At 50.9% G+C, this 14,083-nt stretch overlaps 7 protein-coding genes across 7 annotated transcripts; 3 read left to right on the top strand and 4 right to left on the bottom strand.

Annotated features, from left to right (window-relative positions):
* Window positions 1-80: 80 nt before the first annotated feature.
* N7519_003507 (uncharacterized protein) lies at window positions 81-572 on the bottom strand (the record flags this gene model as incomplete). Its single annotated transcript, XM_057290285.1, has 1 exon — window positions 81-572. One exon carries the CDS (start codon window positions 570-572, stop codon window positions 81-83), a length of 492 nt encoding a protein of 163 aa, XP_057151487.1.
* Window positions 573-1,185: 613 nt separating this feature from the next.
* Window positions 1,186-2,961, bottom strand: N7519_003508 (uncharacterized protein; the record flags this gene model as incomplete). The annotated part of the gene is made up of 3 exons (XM_057290286.1): window positions 1,186-1,509; window positions 2,271-2,522; window positions 2,713-2,961. 3 exons carry the CDS (start codon window positions 2,959-2,961, stop codon window positions 1,186-1,188), a joined length of 825 nt encoding a protein of 274 aa, XP_057151488.1.
* Window positions 2,962-4,970: 2,009 nt separating this feature from the next.
* N7519_003509 (uncharacterized protein) lies at window positions 4,971-5,280 on the top strand (the record flags this gene model as incomplete). The annotated part of the gene is made up of 2 exons (XM_057290287.1): window positions 4,971-5,198; window positions 5,269-5,280. 2 exons carry the CDS (start codon window positions 4,971-4,973, stop codon window positions 5,278-5,280), a joined length of 240 nt encoding a protein of 79 aa, XP_057151489.1.
* A 1,207-nt stretch (window positions 5,281-6,487) lies between these two features.
* Window positions 6,488-7,476, bottom strand: pre9 (proteasome core particle subunit alpha 3; the record flags this gene model as incomplete). Its single annotated transcript, XM_057290288.1, has 4 exons — window positions 6,488-6,627; window positions 6,697-7,115; window positions 7,207-7,391; window positions 7,453-7,476. The coding sequence occupies 4 exons, from the start codon at window positions 7,474-7,476 to the stop codon at window positions 6,488-6,490; spliced, it is 768 nt and encodes a 255-aa protein (XP_057151490.1).
* Window positions 7,477-7,557: 81 nt separating this feature from the next.
* On the top strand, window positions 7,558-9,504 carry N7519_003511 (uncharacterized protein; the record flags this gene model as incomplete). Its single annotated transcript, XM_057290289.1, has 2 exons — window positions 7,558-7,822; window positions 7,880-9,504. 2 exons carry the CDS (start codon window positions 7,558-7,560, stop codon window positions 9,502-9,504), a joined length of 1,890 nt encoding a protein of 629 aa, XP_057151491.1.
* Window positions 9,505-9,684: 180 nt separating this feature from the next.
* N7519_003512 (uncharacterized protein) lies at window positions 9,685-10,434 on the bottom strand (the record flags this gene model as incomplete). Its single annotated transcript, XM_057290290.1, has 1 exon — window positions 9,685-10,434. One exon carries the CDS (start codon window positions 10,432-10,434, stop codon window positions 9,685-9,687), a length of 750 nt encoding a protein of 249 aa, XP_057151492.1.
* Window positions 10,435-11,162: 728 nt separating this feature from the next.
* N7519_003513 (uncharacterized protein) lies at window positions 11,163-13,815 on the top strand (the record flags this gene model as incomplete). The annotated part of the gene is made up of 2 exons (XM_057290291.1): window positions 11,163-11,169; window positions 11,276-13,815. 2 exons carry the CDS (start codon window positions 11,163-11,165, stop codon window positions 13,813-13,815), a joined length of 2,547 nt encoding a protein of 848 aa, XP_057151493.1.
* Window positions 13,816-14,083: the final 268 nt, after the last annotated feature.

Consider the following 14,083-nt stretch of genomic DNA (forward strand, 5'->3'; position numbering starts at 1 on the left):
CAATATGACATGTATTTGGAAATGCCGAAGACCCTGCATGACATGATCATTTATCGCCCGCAACAGTATGAACAGAGCATTCAATCCCGGTACGAAACATGAGTCCCATCCTCCTTCACATGAATACTGCGGCCCTTCTTCGGCGTTCCGCGAGTGCTGGAAGCCTCACGATCCCGATTCCGATCAGGCCCCTCCTCACCCGGGTGCCTGTAAGTGCTGGCACCCTTATTGGCTGGACTCATATTAAGAGGACTCCCCTTCTTGCCTTCTTGCTTGCTTTCCTCTTCAGTTGCCGCGAGCTCGCTCTCCGGCGCTGTGTTCGATGGGTCGAATGCAGAGGGGTGTTTGGCGACTTCGGCGTCCGTACCAGATTTGGCAGTCTCTGAGCGCTCTGGGTTCAATGTTTCGCGGTCGAGCGAGGTCTGGCCCTTTTCAACCTGAGACAGTGGGGTTGTGCTGAAGGGCGTTCTTGTTGCTGTTGGGATGGCGAGGGATTGGGTGGTGGTTTTTGAGACCTGGCTCCGACTGACTCGGGTGGCTTGCTGGCCGGCTGAAATGATGGTTTTCCACATTCTGTGAGATGTGGATATGAAATTTGGAGATGGTTTCAGGAGCGGAGTGAAGTGGTTCGCGGAGATATCTCGTTGTGGTTGGGCTTGGGTATCGAGTTTGTAAGTGTAATGTATTGGAGAAAATCAATTTGCTAGACAGAGAAATTGTGCATTGTTACTATCAGGGAAAATTGATTAAAAGAAGTCTCTCACTCTTCTCTGCGTTCCAAGTTCTGTAGCCATAGGATCATATTGACGTCACTCGTCCAGAAGCAGTCGGGCTAACCTAATCGGGTAATGAGCTTGCCCTAAGAGACCAACTACAAATGAAATGAAAGGCCCCTTAGAAGTCCTAGCTGCTAATTCGCGTTGGTCTGATATACCAATTTACTTAAATCTACATTGGGATCCTGGGATCATCTGGCATGTCCATAATGTTATATCATATATAGCCAAAGACAAGGGATTGATGTGGAAGCAGGTATCACCAGTTTGCAAGCAAATTGAATCGACATTAGGAAAGGGACAGGAGGTTTCTATACAGAGAGGCCTACTGCAACGTTGGAGTGCATCGTGTAATTGAGAATGATATTGGGGAGTAGCTGCAGAAGCTAAACTAAAGTGGGGGGGCACTCTAGCAATGGAGTCCAATAAGTGACTTGCGGTTGAGGTAGTGGTGACCATTACCACACGCAATATCGTACCCACCATGTGAACTCTGTGCTCGGCCACGAACGTACTTCTGGTCGACCGCCACACCATGTAGATCCAGGTCATATTCTGACGGCTGACGGGCCGCCAGCCGATCAGAACATGTCGCTAAATTATGCATGGGAAGGTGACGTTGTTCTTTCCGGGCGTCCCAGTAATAGGCAGAGGCGCTGTTGTAGAGGGGTTCGAGCGTGCACGGTGAGCGGACTAACTCGAGAGCAGACTCGCCAGGATATTCGGCTAAAGCCTTTGCTAATCCATCAGTTTCCGTATGTGTTCGCCCACTTACTTCATTGCGGGATATTCTCAATTGTAGCATCGTAGCATTGTAGGCACAAATTATTTCGTTGCTTGCAAAGAAGAGCCGGCAAGGGTTGGGGGGATCATAGCCTGTGTTTCTTTCCTTCAAAGGTAGGGTACGAGGACGACGAAATGGATGGAGCCGGATGTGTTGGACCTTGTTGGAGCTAGAGAACAATTGGCTTGGTTATCCAAAGAAGGTTCTAAGGTTGCTTGGAGCCAACAGACTCCGAGAAGGTGTGGAAAGCAAAAGCAGAAGCAAAATGTGTGTCCAAACTTTAAGTAGATAAGATTGACATATGAAGTGTAAATATGCGCTTCCCTATATTAATTATTTGCTTCGCTCCGCTCAGCAAATCAATATCGCAACAATGCCCTCCAAGTGTTGGAGCGGCCTAGCTCATACGATGTAGAATGGCTTCTTTGCAACGTAGGCAGTGGTAAATGATGCCAGAAGAAAAAGAAAAGAAAATAGTGCCCCTAGAACGTGATTTGGTGCTGTGTTCACAACGTGTGCCGCAGGTAGAGCATCTGGACAGGTAGGTATGTCAATGATAACGGGGAACACGCGAATGCGAGGGCCCACTCAGAGAGAAATTACGATCTACCAATGAGAGGTAGTTGTAGGCCTCATCCAACGCAAGTGCTGATGAGATGCACATGCCTCTTTGGAGTGGGGAAAGGTGTCGTTAGTTGCATACAACTGACATCCCGGCTAACGGTTGCCATTGGACGATTGGGCCGGCTGCAGGTGAGGATAAGTTGACCGGTCGACCAATCCCCGTACGCCTGACAGAATGTCGACAGTGGGGTTTTTTGCTGTCCAGCACCAAAGGTAGCATTAACCTCAACGATTTGTCGCCGGCCAAAGGCACGCGTGGGTAGGGTGCGGGAGTCTCCGTTCACTTTCATATCACGGGACCAAAAGAGCCCGACGCTGTGGGAGCCTGTATGCGGGTCCTGGAATTCAATTTTAACGTTGAGGCACGGGCTTCTCTGGTTGATAGCACTCAAAAGTGGCCTGCGGTAGCTCCAAGCAGATCAAAAACGCTTTAGTATTTCACCCGGCAACTTCGCTTGTTGGGCAGAAACGACAACCATGCTTTTCCCAGACCCTCGGGCTGATCCTGGCCAGGAGAAACTTTGGTACACTAAGGATGGGCGAGGGGATTTCGGCGGTAAGACGGAGTGAGAGACAAAAGAGCAGGGGGGCACCGGAAGTTGATTCGAGAGCTTTTTGGGGCTGGATGCAACCAGCTCGCCGCAGCAAAGGATAGATCCACTGAGTGTTATGGCCGTCTTGAGGCTGTGAGCCATCATCAGGGATGCCAGTTGCCAACTCAACACCTTGCCATGGATCATCTTCCTGGGTCCAATGCTGGGCGTGATTGAGCGGCATTCCCCGACGATCGCTTGTCGTATTGGTGCATTTCTCAGAGAAATCGACCAGAACGGCAAGCACAGAAGTCTGCAAGATTTTCCATTCCACATTGGCAATCAGTCATATTTCGTCATTGTCAATAACGCGAATGGCATATGGCTCCCTGGTGGAGCTTGCATAGAATCCGTAAACGGCGATCCACGGCCTTCGAGCCAGCCATCGCTACCAGGAATTGATGCAGAAAGCCAGAAACAACGTGCCACGTCAGAGTCCCTGAGCTTTGGTGCAGCTGCATGTGGTTCAACAATATGTGGAATGTGTCACGGTTCGTGTCTGCGGCGAGCGCCGTACATCAATCCGATCCTATCATTTCCGCCATAAGGAGCAAGTGGATGATGGTGAACACACACATGAGCGGGGCCAAATGCAGGATCCCTCTTTGCAGGAGTGAGAGATCAGCTGAACGAAAACGGATCTATCTGGCCTGCATCCCCAATTTTTGGGGTGTGGCACAATAAATTTCAAGTGTGTGGACCGTGTCCTTGAATCCCAGTGCCAATGATAGGGCCCCGGAGACTGTAGCATTGCCACTTGAGTGAGGGCTATTGGCTGAAAGCCACGGACCGGAGAAGTGCGGCAGGGTGGAAAGACGGCTAAGTCTGAATTTCGATGGACTGGCGAGTAAGGCTCGGCAGCAATAAGACGACAGGGGGTAATAGTTGCAACCACATGAGACCCAATAAGGGTTTCCATTATTGCCCAAATGCAGGAAACGTAGGAACCATGAATTGGAGTGAAGGCAATAACTCGGGATGTGCATGCGTCTGCAATCACACAGACAGCAATATCGGATAGATACTTCTGCGGACAAAACATGGCGTTCGGTCAGAATCCCGTGTCAGTGCTCATGATAGATGAGGCATTGAGCCAATCAATAATTGCGGCTGTCGAAAAATTGCATCAAGATATAACAACCCATTGTGGTGGAGTCACAAGTGGCGTGCAGAGTCCCGTCACATTTGCGAAGGCAGTAGCTTTTCTCTTGCATGTAGACAGGGTTATCCCTGGGCATGAAATCCTGATTATTGCATCAATACGACAGCTGGCAAGCACCGGGACGGACTCGACCATGCAGGATCAGCCACGCAAAACGCAAGAGAATCACAGGAGTGCGAGTCCATGCGAACAGCATCCACATGAAAGCGGGGAGAGGCAGATGGCGACGGCATAATTGCAGTAGTCGAATCTAGAAACTAGAGGATTGCAGCCGTGAATTGAGGGATTTTCGGCCCATCGTACATCATCAGCATGAGGAGGGACTCGCCACGGCTGAGGGTTGCATGCATCCATGAAGCAACCGGTTGTTCATAGTGGCTCCATTCGAGATACCATGGCCATCGTATTGTCTCCACTGCTTGGAGAACTGCTCCCAGCCAACCGGATCAACCGTCAGGCAGGTGCGATGTGAAAACCACGGACTGGAACCACGGATGAAAAGCCATCGGGCACTGACAAACGTCGATCAACAGTGGGACGAGCAAACATGGGAGAATAGAGCCGTGGCATAGAAACTTCGTCCGAAACATAAATAAGCCTGTCAGCGCCCCCAGGACGCCGTGAAGTTCTCAATCATCCATCCAGTTTCATAATTCGAGTCTGAAATCTTCAAGCCAGGCCAATAGATCTTCTTCATAAAAACGATTCATTCGAAATTTGTTTCAACTTTGTTGAGCTTTCTCAGTCCTTTAAAACCACAGACAAACGCCGGCCTATCAAATCTGGCAAGCGCAAGTGTACTGTCAGGTGCAACCAATAGCAACCCAGTATTCAAGCTGAAACAAAGACGGAGCCGTGAGCAAGTGGGTTATGTCGTACTTGCAGATTGAGCAGCACTGACAGATCTGATAGGCATGTGCTTTTACAACCAAAAGAGATTTGCGTGTGGAGACTGGAGCTGGACCAGCTTTGCTCATCGATGCAATTATGAATATCGCACCGGCGAGACATGCGGTATGAGACTCGTCAACATGACTGAGAACGAGAAGACAAACTGCCGTCTCTGCGAAAAGATCGAAACCAAATATCGCCGGCGTAGTGCCGAAGTCGACCGTTTGGACCGGTGGAAGCGAGAGGGTGCCACACTTGTGGCCTCGATGGATCGGTCTCACAAACTCATTATGGACTTGGAGAAAAGAGATCCGCTCCCTGCAGCGGGAGCGGGACGACCGAAGGAGCACTCTCCTAAGATAGGATTGGTTTGGATTTGTAAAACCGGTGTTCCTTTGGTTTTTCTGGCTTTTTTTTTCATTCTTTTTCGTTGGACAGCAATTGTGTTAGCCTGTTTCGGGTCCTTGGTGGCCAATTACCCTGTCGTTCTTTTCGTTGCCTGTCACTGTTTCTTTAGGGGGATTTGCAGCGAGTTTCATGTTTCACCATTTGTCCGTGACAGTAAGTCCGAATCGAGGTTCTGCAAGGTGATGGGAGAACCAGATCGCCTCCGAAAAGATTGACGAAGAATTTGATTGGTTCAGTCTCCATACTGTTTTCCGTCGATAGGCTGCTAAGCTCCTAAAAAAAAATGTCAATAGGGACTAGTCATGTCATAAGCGCCCTGTTTTGCTGGGTGAGCGGTTCGCTGAGACAGATTGAGTCTCACAAGACAAGAAGTGGCACCTGCTGCAACCAGACAAAAGGCCCATTGAGGCCTGACGAATATTAAGTAGCCATTCAGAATTGAGATAAATCCTTGAAATGAGAGCCGTGGTGTCTGGTGTCAGAACAAGGGCACATAGTGTGGAACAAAATGCCCCTCATCACATACCCCCGCACGTGACGATCCCTGCTTAGATAACCTAATAAGATGGCCCCGGGGACCTGTCACAACCTTGGAAACAAATGGATCTGAGCAAAATCCCCAGAAAAGAGCTGGAAATTCGAGGCAGTCCTGCGGGTTGGCGGTGTTGTGAGGAAGAAGCTCGGGCTAGGTGGGCTAAGGTGGGTTCCACTTCCCTTGCTCTATACTCCCAGGACCTTGGGCAACTCCAACATCGCAAATCTTCAGCCCAGCTTTAAGATGATGAGTTTGGAAAATCTAGGCAAAATAACAACATGTTTGGTATGTGCCAGTGATATTAATAAGGGAGAGAAAAAGGGAAGAGATATCGAATTGAAGGCTACAGAGCGACGAGCTAGGAACTATATATCATGGCCCTATAATCGGAGAATTTACTGATGCTGGCTAGAGCCCGCATGCCCCTAAGCAACATCCATGTCTCTTCAGCCTACGTGTACCTATCTGCTTCAGCATACTCCAGGCAAACAGCATCGAATTGGAATGCAGAAGTGAAGGAGAGCGCTGAGACTGGGCCGATGTGCATGCCACGTCACAAGAGAACAACACCAGACGCAGCCATAAACAAAAGCAGGGCCTGATAGATAGCAAGACCAAAATGAGATAATGCTAGGATATTGCAACCGGGTGATTATGGTCAAAGTATTGGATTCGAGTATCTGAAACGGAAAAAAGAACAAGAGAGGATTTAATCTATTTTATGTCACCAGCCTCGGGCTCATCATCGACCTTGGCCAGCCCTTGTTCCCGAAGAAGGGAATCAATCTCATCCGCAGTCCATAGGTGTTGGTAGATCTTGCCATCCTTAGTCTTGCCCACTGTTGCAAACTCGACTACGCAAAGTACAAATGTTAGTATGATGAAATGAAACAAAATGCAAAAGAGATCACCGAGAAACTTACTCTTCTCACTGCTCAGCTTTGTGGAGTCCATAGTCTTGCTCAGCACCTTAACAGCCATAGCACAAGCCTCCTTGAGATCACAGTCCTCCTTGTAATCTTGCTTGAGGAGACTCTGCGCGCTTGCGTTGTTTGCGCCAACGCTTGTCGCTTTCCAGCCTCCGTAATTTCCACTGGGGTTGCTCTGATACAACTGGAATTGACGGAGGTGGTCGTACCCGGCGTAGATGAAGGAGACACCGAACGGACGGAGACCTCCGTGTTGGGTATATCCTTGCTTCAGATCACACAATCGGCGGACAAGCTGTTCGCATGGAATGTCTTCGTTGTACGTGAGGAGGTAGCGTTGGGCGTTCTGGCGAGCATAGTTGATCAGAATGTTGGCATCGGCGTTCATACCCGCAACGGCGCAAATCATGTTACTGGAAAATATTAGCTACTTATCCCAATAGCAAACGGAGTAAATCTGGCCATTTCGGCTCGAGACGAAATAAATGGTGGGGGTTGGCGTACTCGTTGATTGTGTAGAGCTTCTCAGCGGAGGTATCCTGCTCCAACAGCTTGCTGGTCACCTTCCTCTCAGCAGCAAGGACAATTCCATCCTTGGCTAAGATACCAAGGGCTGTGCCGGCATGAGAAATAGCCTCAAGTGCATATTCAACCTGGTAGAGTCGACCTTCTGGGGAGAAGATGGTGGTCTTTCGAACAGCGTCATAGGTTAGCTGGAGCTGCACAAAAGCAATGACGGTGTGCACAAACCCTCGAATCGTATCTCCGAGACATCGTGTATGAATAAAAGAAAGCAACAAAAAATCAGAAATGGGCTAAAGGTAAGGGTTGATTGTGCGGAAGAGGTGGTTCGGGATGGTGAAGGTCGGTGGTGAAGACGTAGAAGCTCCAGGCAACTCGCCCTGGCGCGTCCTCTGTCATCCGCCAAGCTCGGACCACTTCACCACACCAAAGCTTCGTTGCGACAATTTCACCACTTTGACCCGCAAGGACGGACTACAAGGCCGACTGACCCGTTACTTTGCATTTCAATTGATTCATCTCGATCGTCATGCTCAGATCAACATACACCGCTCCTCCCCTTTGCCTCCGGGATGGACACAGCATCGGGCCCCCACAGGTAGGTATTGCGTTCGATTCGAGTGAAAAGTTTTGGCCGTCCTAACTATTAAGCCAGGTCATTTGTACTATTATAATTCTTCAACGAAGCAATCGACATATACTCGCCCCCAAGAAACCACCCCTCAGCCCATTCAGGCCGCTCCCGACATATCAGAAGCAACATACAATCCCGAGACGCTACCTCCGTTTTCTTCGACGCCCTATGGACCGGCAGGGTTTGGCTCTGGGCCAGCGCAGTTTGGCCCACCACAAACTTCCCGCGGACGCGGAGGATTCCGCGGTGGGAGAGGTTATCATGATCGCGGACGGAGGGAACCTGAAGATCGCCCCAAAGCGAAGCATCCTATTCCTGATTGCGCCCCGTGGCTACTAGTAAGGACCAAGCTTGGGAGGAGATTTGTGCACAACCCGGAAACAAACGAAAGCTTTTGGAAATTCCCAGAGCAAGTCTTAAAGGGCGTGGTCGAATTTGATCGCCTCGAGCGCGAGAAGAAGGAAAGGAAAGAAAGGGGAGAGCCCGAGGTGCCGGCCAAAAAGGAATCGCCTGCTCCACAGGATAATCGCAAAGAGCCCCAGCCGACACCACTAGAAACAGAACGCGCAGACTACGACTCCGACTATGAAGAGGTCGAGGTCACAGACAGCGAGGGAGAAGAGGGCCAGCCGTCAAAGCGTGCACGAGCTGAAAGTGAGGGTGCCAAGGATCAGCCACTAGAATTCAATGAAGAAGACATGGCATATCAACTAGCAGCCATGGGTGAAGACTACGGACTGGACCCTGGGGAATATGGTGAGGTCGGGGAAGAAGATTGGGAAGAGGGGGCAGAGGGCCTGCCGCTGACAGAGGCCGATGCTGAGGCCCTCTTCCGCGACTTACTGGATGACTTCAAAATCAACCCATTCACGACATGGGAAAAGGTCATTGAAGACGGCCGCATCATTGAAGATACTCGTTATACTGCACCCCCAAACATGAAGACACGACGAGAGATTTTCTCCAATTGGACACGGGACCGAATCCAATACGTGAAAGAGCAGAAAGCGAAGCAGGAGAAGACCGACCCACGCATTAGATATCTGGCATTCTTGCAAGAACATGCCACTCCGAAGCTTTACTGGCCGGAATTCAAGCGCAAGTACAGGAAAGAACCTGAAATGAAGGACTCTCAACTTGCAGACAAAGAGCGCGAGAAGTTCTACCGGGATCACATCTCTCGTCTCAAGCAACCCGAAAGCACTCGCAAATCAGACTTGTCAGCTCTGCTCAAATCTGTTCCTTTAGACTTGTTGCATCGGTCATCGAACTTGGAAGCTCTGCCCACCATGATCATCACGGATATTCGTTATATCGGACTCTCGCCCGAGGTCCGAAACCCGTTGATTGAGGCATACATATCTACTTTGCCTCCGGCACCGGAGGTACAGATGACGGCAGAAGAGCTAGCAGAAGTCGACCGAAAACGAGTGGAACGGGAGAAACGCGAGAGGGCCCTTGCAGATCGGGAGAAGCGGGTTGAGGAAGAGAAGCGGAGACAGCGAGGAGATCTCCTCCGTGGAAAGCATCTCCTCCGTGAAGGCGAGGCTGAGATTGAACAGGCAATGCGCGTCAACAAGGACGCACTAATGAGCTACATGGATGTTGATCAGGCGGTAGATGAGGGACAAAAGCCGAGTCAATAATATTTGGTCATTGAATATTACATATCACTTTTGTCGGAATAAGGACAGCCGAGTTCATATTGTACATCAACAGGCAATTTGCTTATACCAATGCCATTCGGTTCCTGAGGGTATCACTGTAGATGAGGGAAATCTATTTCCCCTTCACGTAGACGATTCATCATTTCACCATCGATTCAATCATTTAAATCTCCAATCATCCCAATCCTCGTCGTCATCGTCTTCACTCTCGCTCTCAACCTGCTCCACTGCGCCAGATCCCATCGGCTCATCCTGTGTCTGGTCTTCGGCGCGGGCTTTCCGCAACTCCTCGCGCTTTTGCTTGAGCCTTCGGACCCGCTCCTCCAACTGATCCATCTCATCAAACTCTTCCTCCAAAAGCCGTGCGGCATCCTCTCGCTCCCCTTCCATCTCTGCCTCACGAGTGCGGGCTGTTGATGCCTTTGCTCTCTCTTCCTGCGCAGCAATTTCTGCAGCTGTCATTGGTGCTGCAGATATCGTAGCCTCGGCCATAACAGCAGCTGGTGCATGGGGCTCCTCGGACTGTGCGGCGACCTCACGTTCGAATGCTGCCCATGCGTCTTCGTCAATAGGCGTTGATGGATCTTCGGGCGGCTGCGTAGTTGATTCTTCCGCAAGGTCTGCAGCTGGCCCAACAACCTCTGATTCACTGTCGAGTGGAGGTTCCGGGCCGACGACATCATCCTTGACTTGCTCCGAACCTTCAACCTCTGTGGTTTGCTCGATGCTTGTTGCGCCAGAGGCAGACTGAAATGCATCTAGTTCTGCAGCACGGATCTTCTTTCGCATCACTCCATCTCCACTGTCAACCTTGCGCTTTTTGGTGACCCGGTTTCCTGTCGTATTTGGTTGAGATGTGCCCTTGCGGGAAGCTAATTCATTGCGGAGTAGCGATCGGACGTCGGCCATATTCTCTACGTCGTAAGGAGTCGGTAGAATGGGGGGGGGGTATATAGTAGGTGAAACAAGCTCAGAGTCAAACAGGCGTTAATGAAAGAGTCTGTGATGAAGAGTGGGGAACCTGGAGAAGCTCAATCTTTAAGATTCACCGAAGGGCATTTCGCCGCGAACCTGTGGCTGGTGACAAATATCACGTGATGGAACTCCGGTGAATGACAAAGACGGGAGCCAAGCCACTTATTCATCTCTCTTCTCCTCACATCGCATCGCATTTCTTTCCTATCCTTTAACCATCCTTCCCTGGCGTTATTGCTTTCGTCATTTGATTGTCGAGAACACACTGCTCCAGCCTCAACTCAAATCGTCTAGTGCTATTTTTGACTGCAAAAGTGCGTGATTTGGGCTCAACTCACACCACGCGACCCCGCTTAGCGCCAAGTGTCGATTTGACGCGCAGCAAGGGATTGCACAGTCCCCCATAACACCCGCTTGAGCGCGTTCTTCGCCACCGCGTGTCAGTCCAAGAAATATTGCGCAGAGACTAGATCGGTTCTTTTATTCGATCAAGCAAACTGTGGGCTAGACAGTGACGCTGTTGTGCCGTCTTCTTGTGTATTACATTAGCGCCTTGAGCCCGTAGAGACTTTTGTCACCCTGGGGTAACACCCGAATTTCGAGCAAGTCAAGAGATCTATTATCCTGCCACGCGCTGTAGTACGCGCCAAATCACTATTATCATGGCCGGTAAGCTTTCGTACCGCACACATTGTCATCCGATCACTTGAGAGTGGCAGGGCAACCCCGGGTCTGGGTTGCCGACCTAGACCTGGGGTTGCTGACTATTTACCAGAAGACAAACTAACAGCAAGACTAGACGAACCCCGACGCTCCGGCCGAGCCACCAAAGGCCAGCACAAGAACCTCGAACTTCCAGATGATCCCGCGAAAAAAGGCAAAAGCAAAAGCCCGAAAAAAAAGAGCGCGAAGCTATCCGCCGAACCTACACCCGGTCCTAGTGAAGCCGAGGGAGATGAAGAAGAGATCATCCGATGTATTTGCGGTGAATATGAAGAGGAAGAGGATGTGGAGCGCGATATGATCTGCTGTGATCAATGTTCAGCATGGCAACACAACGACTGTATGGGCCTCACATTCGCGAAAGGTCAAGAGCCAGATCAATACTATTGCGAGCAATGCCGACCAGAGAATCACACAACCCTCCTGGCAAAGATCAACGCGGGCGAGAAACCCTGGGAAGAGCTTGCTGAGAAACGTCGCCAAGAGGCCGAAGAAAAGAAGTCAAAGCGGAAGAAGGGCAAGAAGGGAGGCCGCAAAGGAAGACCCAGTGAGAGTCGGACAGATGCTAGCACACCAGCTCGCACTGCGCCATCAACCACACCAGGTCCTCGCGGCTCTCCTGCACCGGCTGTGTCCGCCTCAGCTGAACCAGAGAAAAATGGCCACGCTGTTGATTCTCGACGATCCAGCACTAACAAGCGCAAACTTGAAGAAACAGTGGAGGCAGACAATGTAAATACTTCCATTTCACTCCCTCATCACATTCAAAATGCTAACATGTTTATCTATCAGGGACCACAGGTCAAACAACAACGGGTAACCCCACAGTCTACCCCGGCAGCTGTCCCAGAGGCGACCGCACCCCAAATCAAGACAGACCCTATCCCCGAGGCACCTGCTATTGCCGCCCTGGAGGAGCTGATGCCTGCTCGCAAGAGTGTTGCCACACACCTCATCAAGTTGTTCGTAGACCAGATTACTGCAGCCCTGAAAGCAGGGTCGTTTACCTTGCCTGCGAACCAGTCGATGGAGGACATGGCACAGCAACTGGCTCTATCCATTGAGGATGCCATGTATGAGAGTATCTGTGGACGGACAGGGGAGCCTAATGAAGCATATAAGGCCCAATTACGGTCGATCATGTTCAATGTAAAGAAGAATGCTTCTCTGCGAGATCGTCTGCTTATAGGTAGTCTCTCCCCTAAGTTACTGTCTCAGATGACAACGGCGGAGATGGCCAGCGAAGAACTACAGCAGAAAGACGCAGAAATTAAACGAGAAGCCGACAGACACCATACCATTGTCCAGGAACAGGGCCCTCGGATTCGACGCACCCATAAAGGAGAAGAGTTGATCGAGGATGAACACCATGGTGCGAACGAGTCTGTTTTCTCCCGTGGTCCCCGTCGCGTTGTGGCCGATGGCGGCAGTCCAGCCCATAAAACTCCCACCAGCCCCAAGGGACCGCAGCAACCAAAGACAGAATCAGATGGATATGTTCGGGGTCTATCACCTGAGGGTGCTCACCATGACCATGTCTTCCCCGAAGTGGCTCCCGCCATCCACGAGCCACTGCCTACTGGCGGGGTCCAAGCGGATGCTGAGATCGATCAGCTCTTGCGCGACGATGAGCCTTATTCACCTCCTTATTCACCAAAAGACTTCGATGATGACGGCACCATCTGGCGCGGCAAGGTAACGATGCCTCCAATTGGAGAGTTCTCCTCGTCCGCGAAGCATGTGGGAGGCGCAGACTTGAGTGGCCGAATCCCATGGAGCCAACTGGCGCCTTCTACGTTGGTTGTTGATGGCCGTATCGATATTAGACGGGCAACTGATTATCTATGCGGTCTTCAGTTCAGCAAGTCTACCGATGTGTCTGTGATAGCAATCAGCAGTCCTGATCAGCCTGTGGATCGAGCAGGCTTCGATAAACTGTTTGACTACTTCCATACTCGTGGACGTTATGGCGTCATTGGAAAGCACCCGCTACCTGCCGTCAAAGACACCTACATTGTCCCCATGGAGGTGGGCACCACGACGATGCCCGAGTTCATTGAGCTGCTGGAAAACATCTCACTGGAGGGACCTATTACTCAACGCATGCTCCTTACCATTTTCGTCGTCAAGACTGGCGAGTCCAACCCTTCATCTGTCCAGCCGCCATCCCACCAGGCTAGCCAGGAGCCCCCTGTCTCTGCGAGCCCCGCCGTCGCAGCGACACCTCAGCAGCCTCAGTTCAGCGCTGGAATCGCGCCAACGCCCCCCTCCCACTTCGGCGGGTTCAACCCGAATCCCGCAGCATACGGCCAACAGGCCCCTATACAGCAAGGCCAGGAAGGCCAGGCTACCCCTCAACACCAGCCTGCTCTGACCGGCCTCCCTGCCGCAGTGCAAGTGCTCGGTCCACAAGTCGATGCCCCCGCCATTCAGCAGCTTCTGAAGACTGCACCCAACGTGGACATGGCGCAGCTGAGTGTCGTTCGCGACATTCTAGCCCGCCAACCTGCTGCTGCTGCTAATTACGACACTTTGATGCAGGCTCTATTTGAGACCCAAGCGAACGGCCACGTGCCCCAGCAGGGTGTGTAATAGGATCATGCCCATGATACCATATTTTCCCTTTTAATTGTACAGTTTATCACATTTTGTATTTCGTTTTTACAAGGCTGCGCAATGCTAGTCTGGTGTTTGGGGCCCAAGTCTCTAGGGCTGGGAAAAGGGTTTGTTTTAGGAAAGTGGAATGAATACCCACCACCAAATGTTTTCAAAATTTATGCCTCGTTCTCTACTCGCAAAAATGAAACCGTTTCTACTAGTTTAGTATCTCATGGGGCTTGTTTAGCCCTGGACTTGGATG

Source organism: Penicillium mononematosum (assembly GCF_028829835.1).
Source record: "Penicillium mononematosum strain IBT 11891 chromosome Unknown utg000002l:1.0-8112719.0:1.0-8118358.0, whole genome shotgun sequence".
NCBI lineage: Eukaryota > Fungi > Ascomycota > Eurotiomycetes > Eurotiales > Aspergillaceae > Penicillium > Penicillium mononematosum.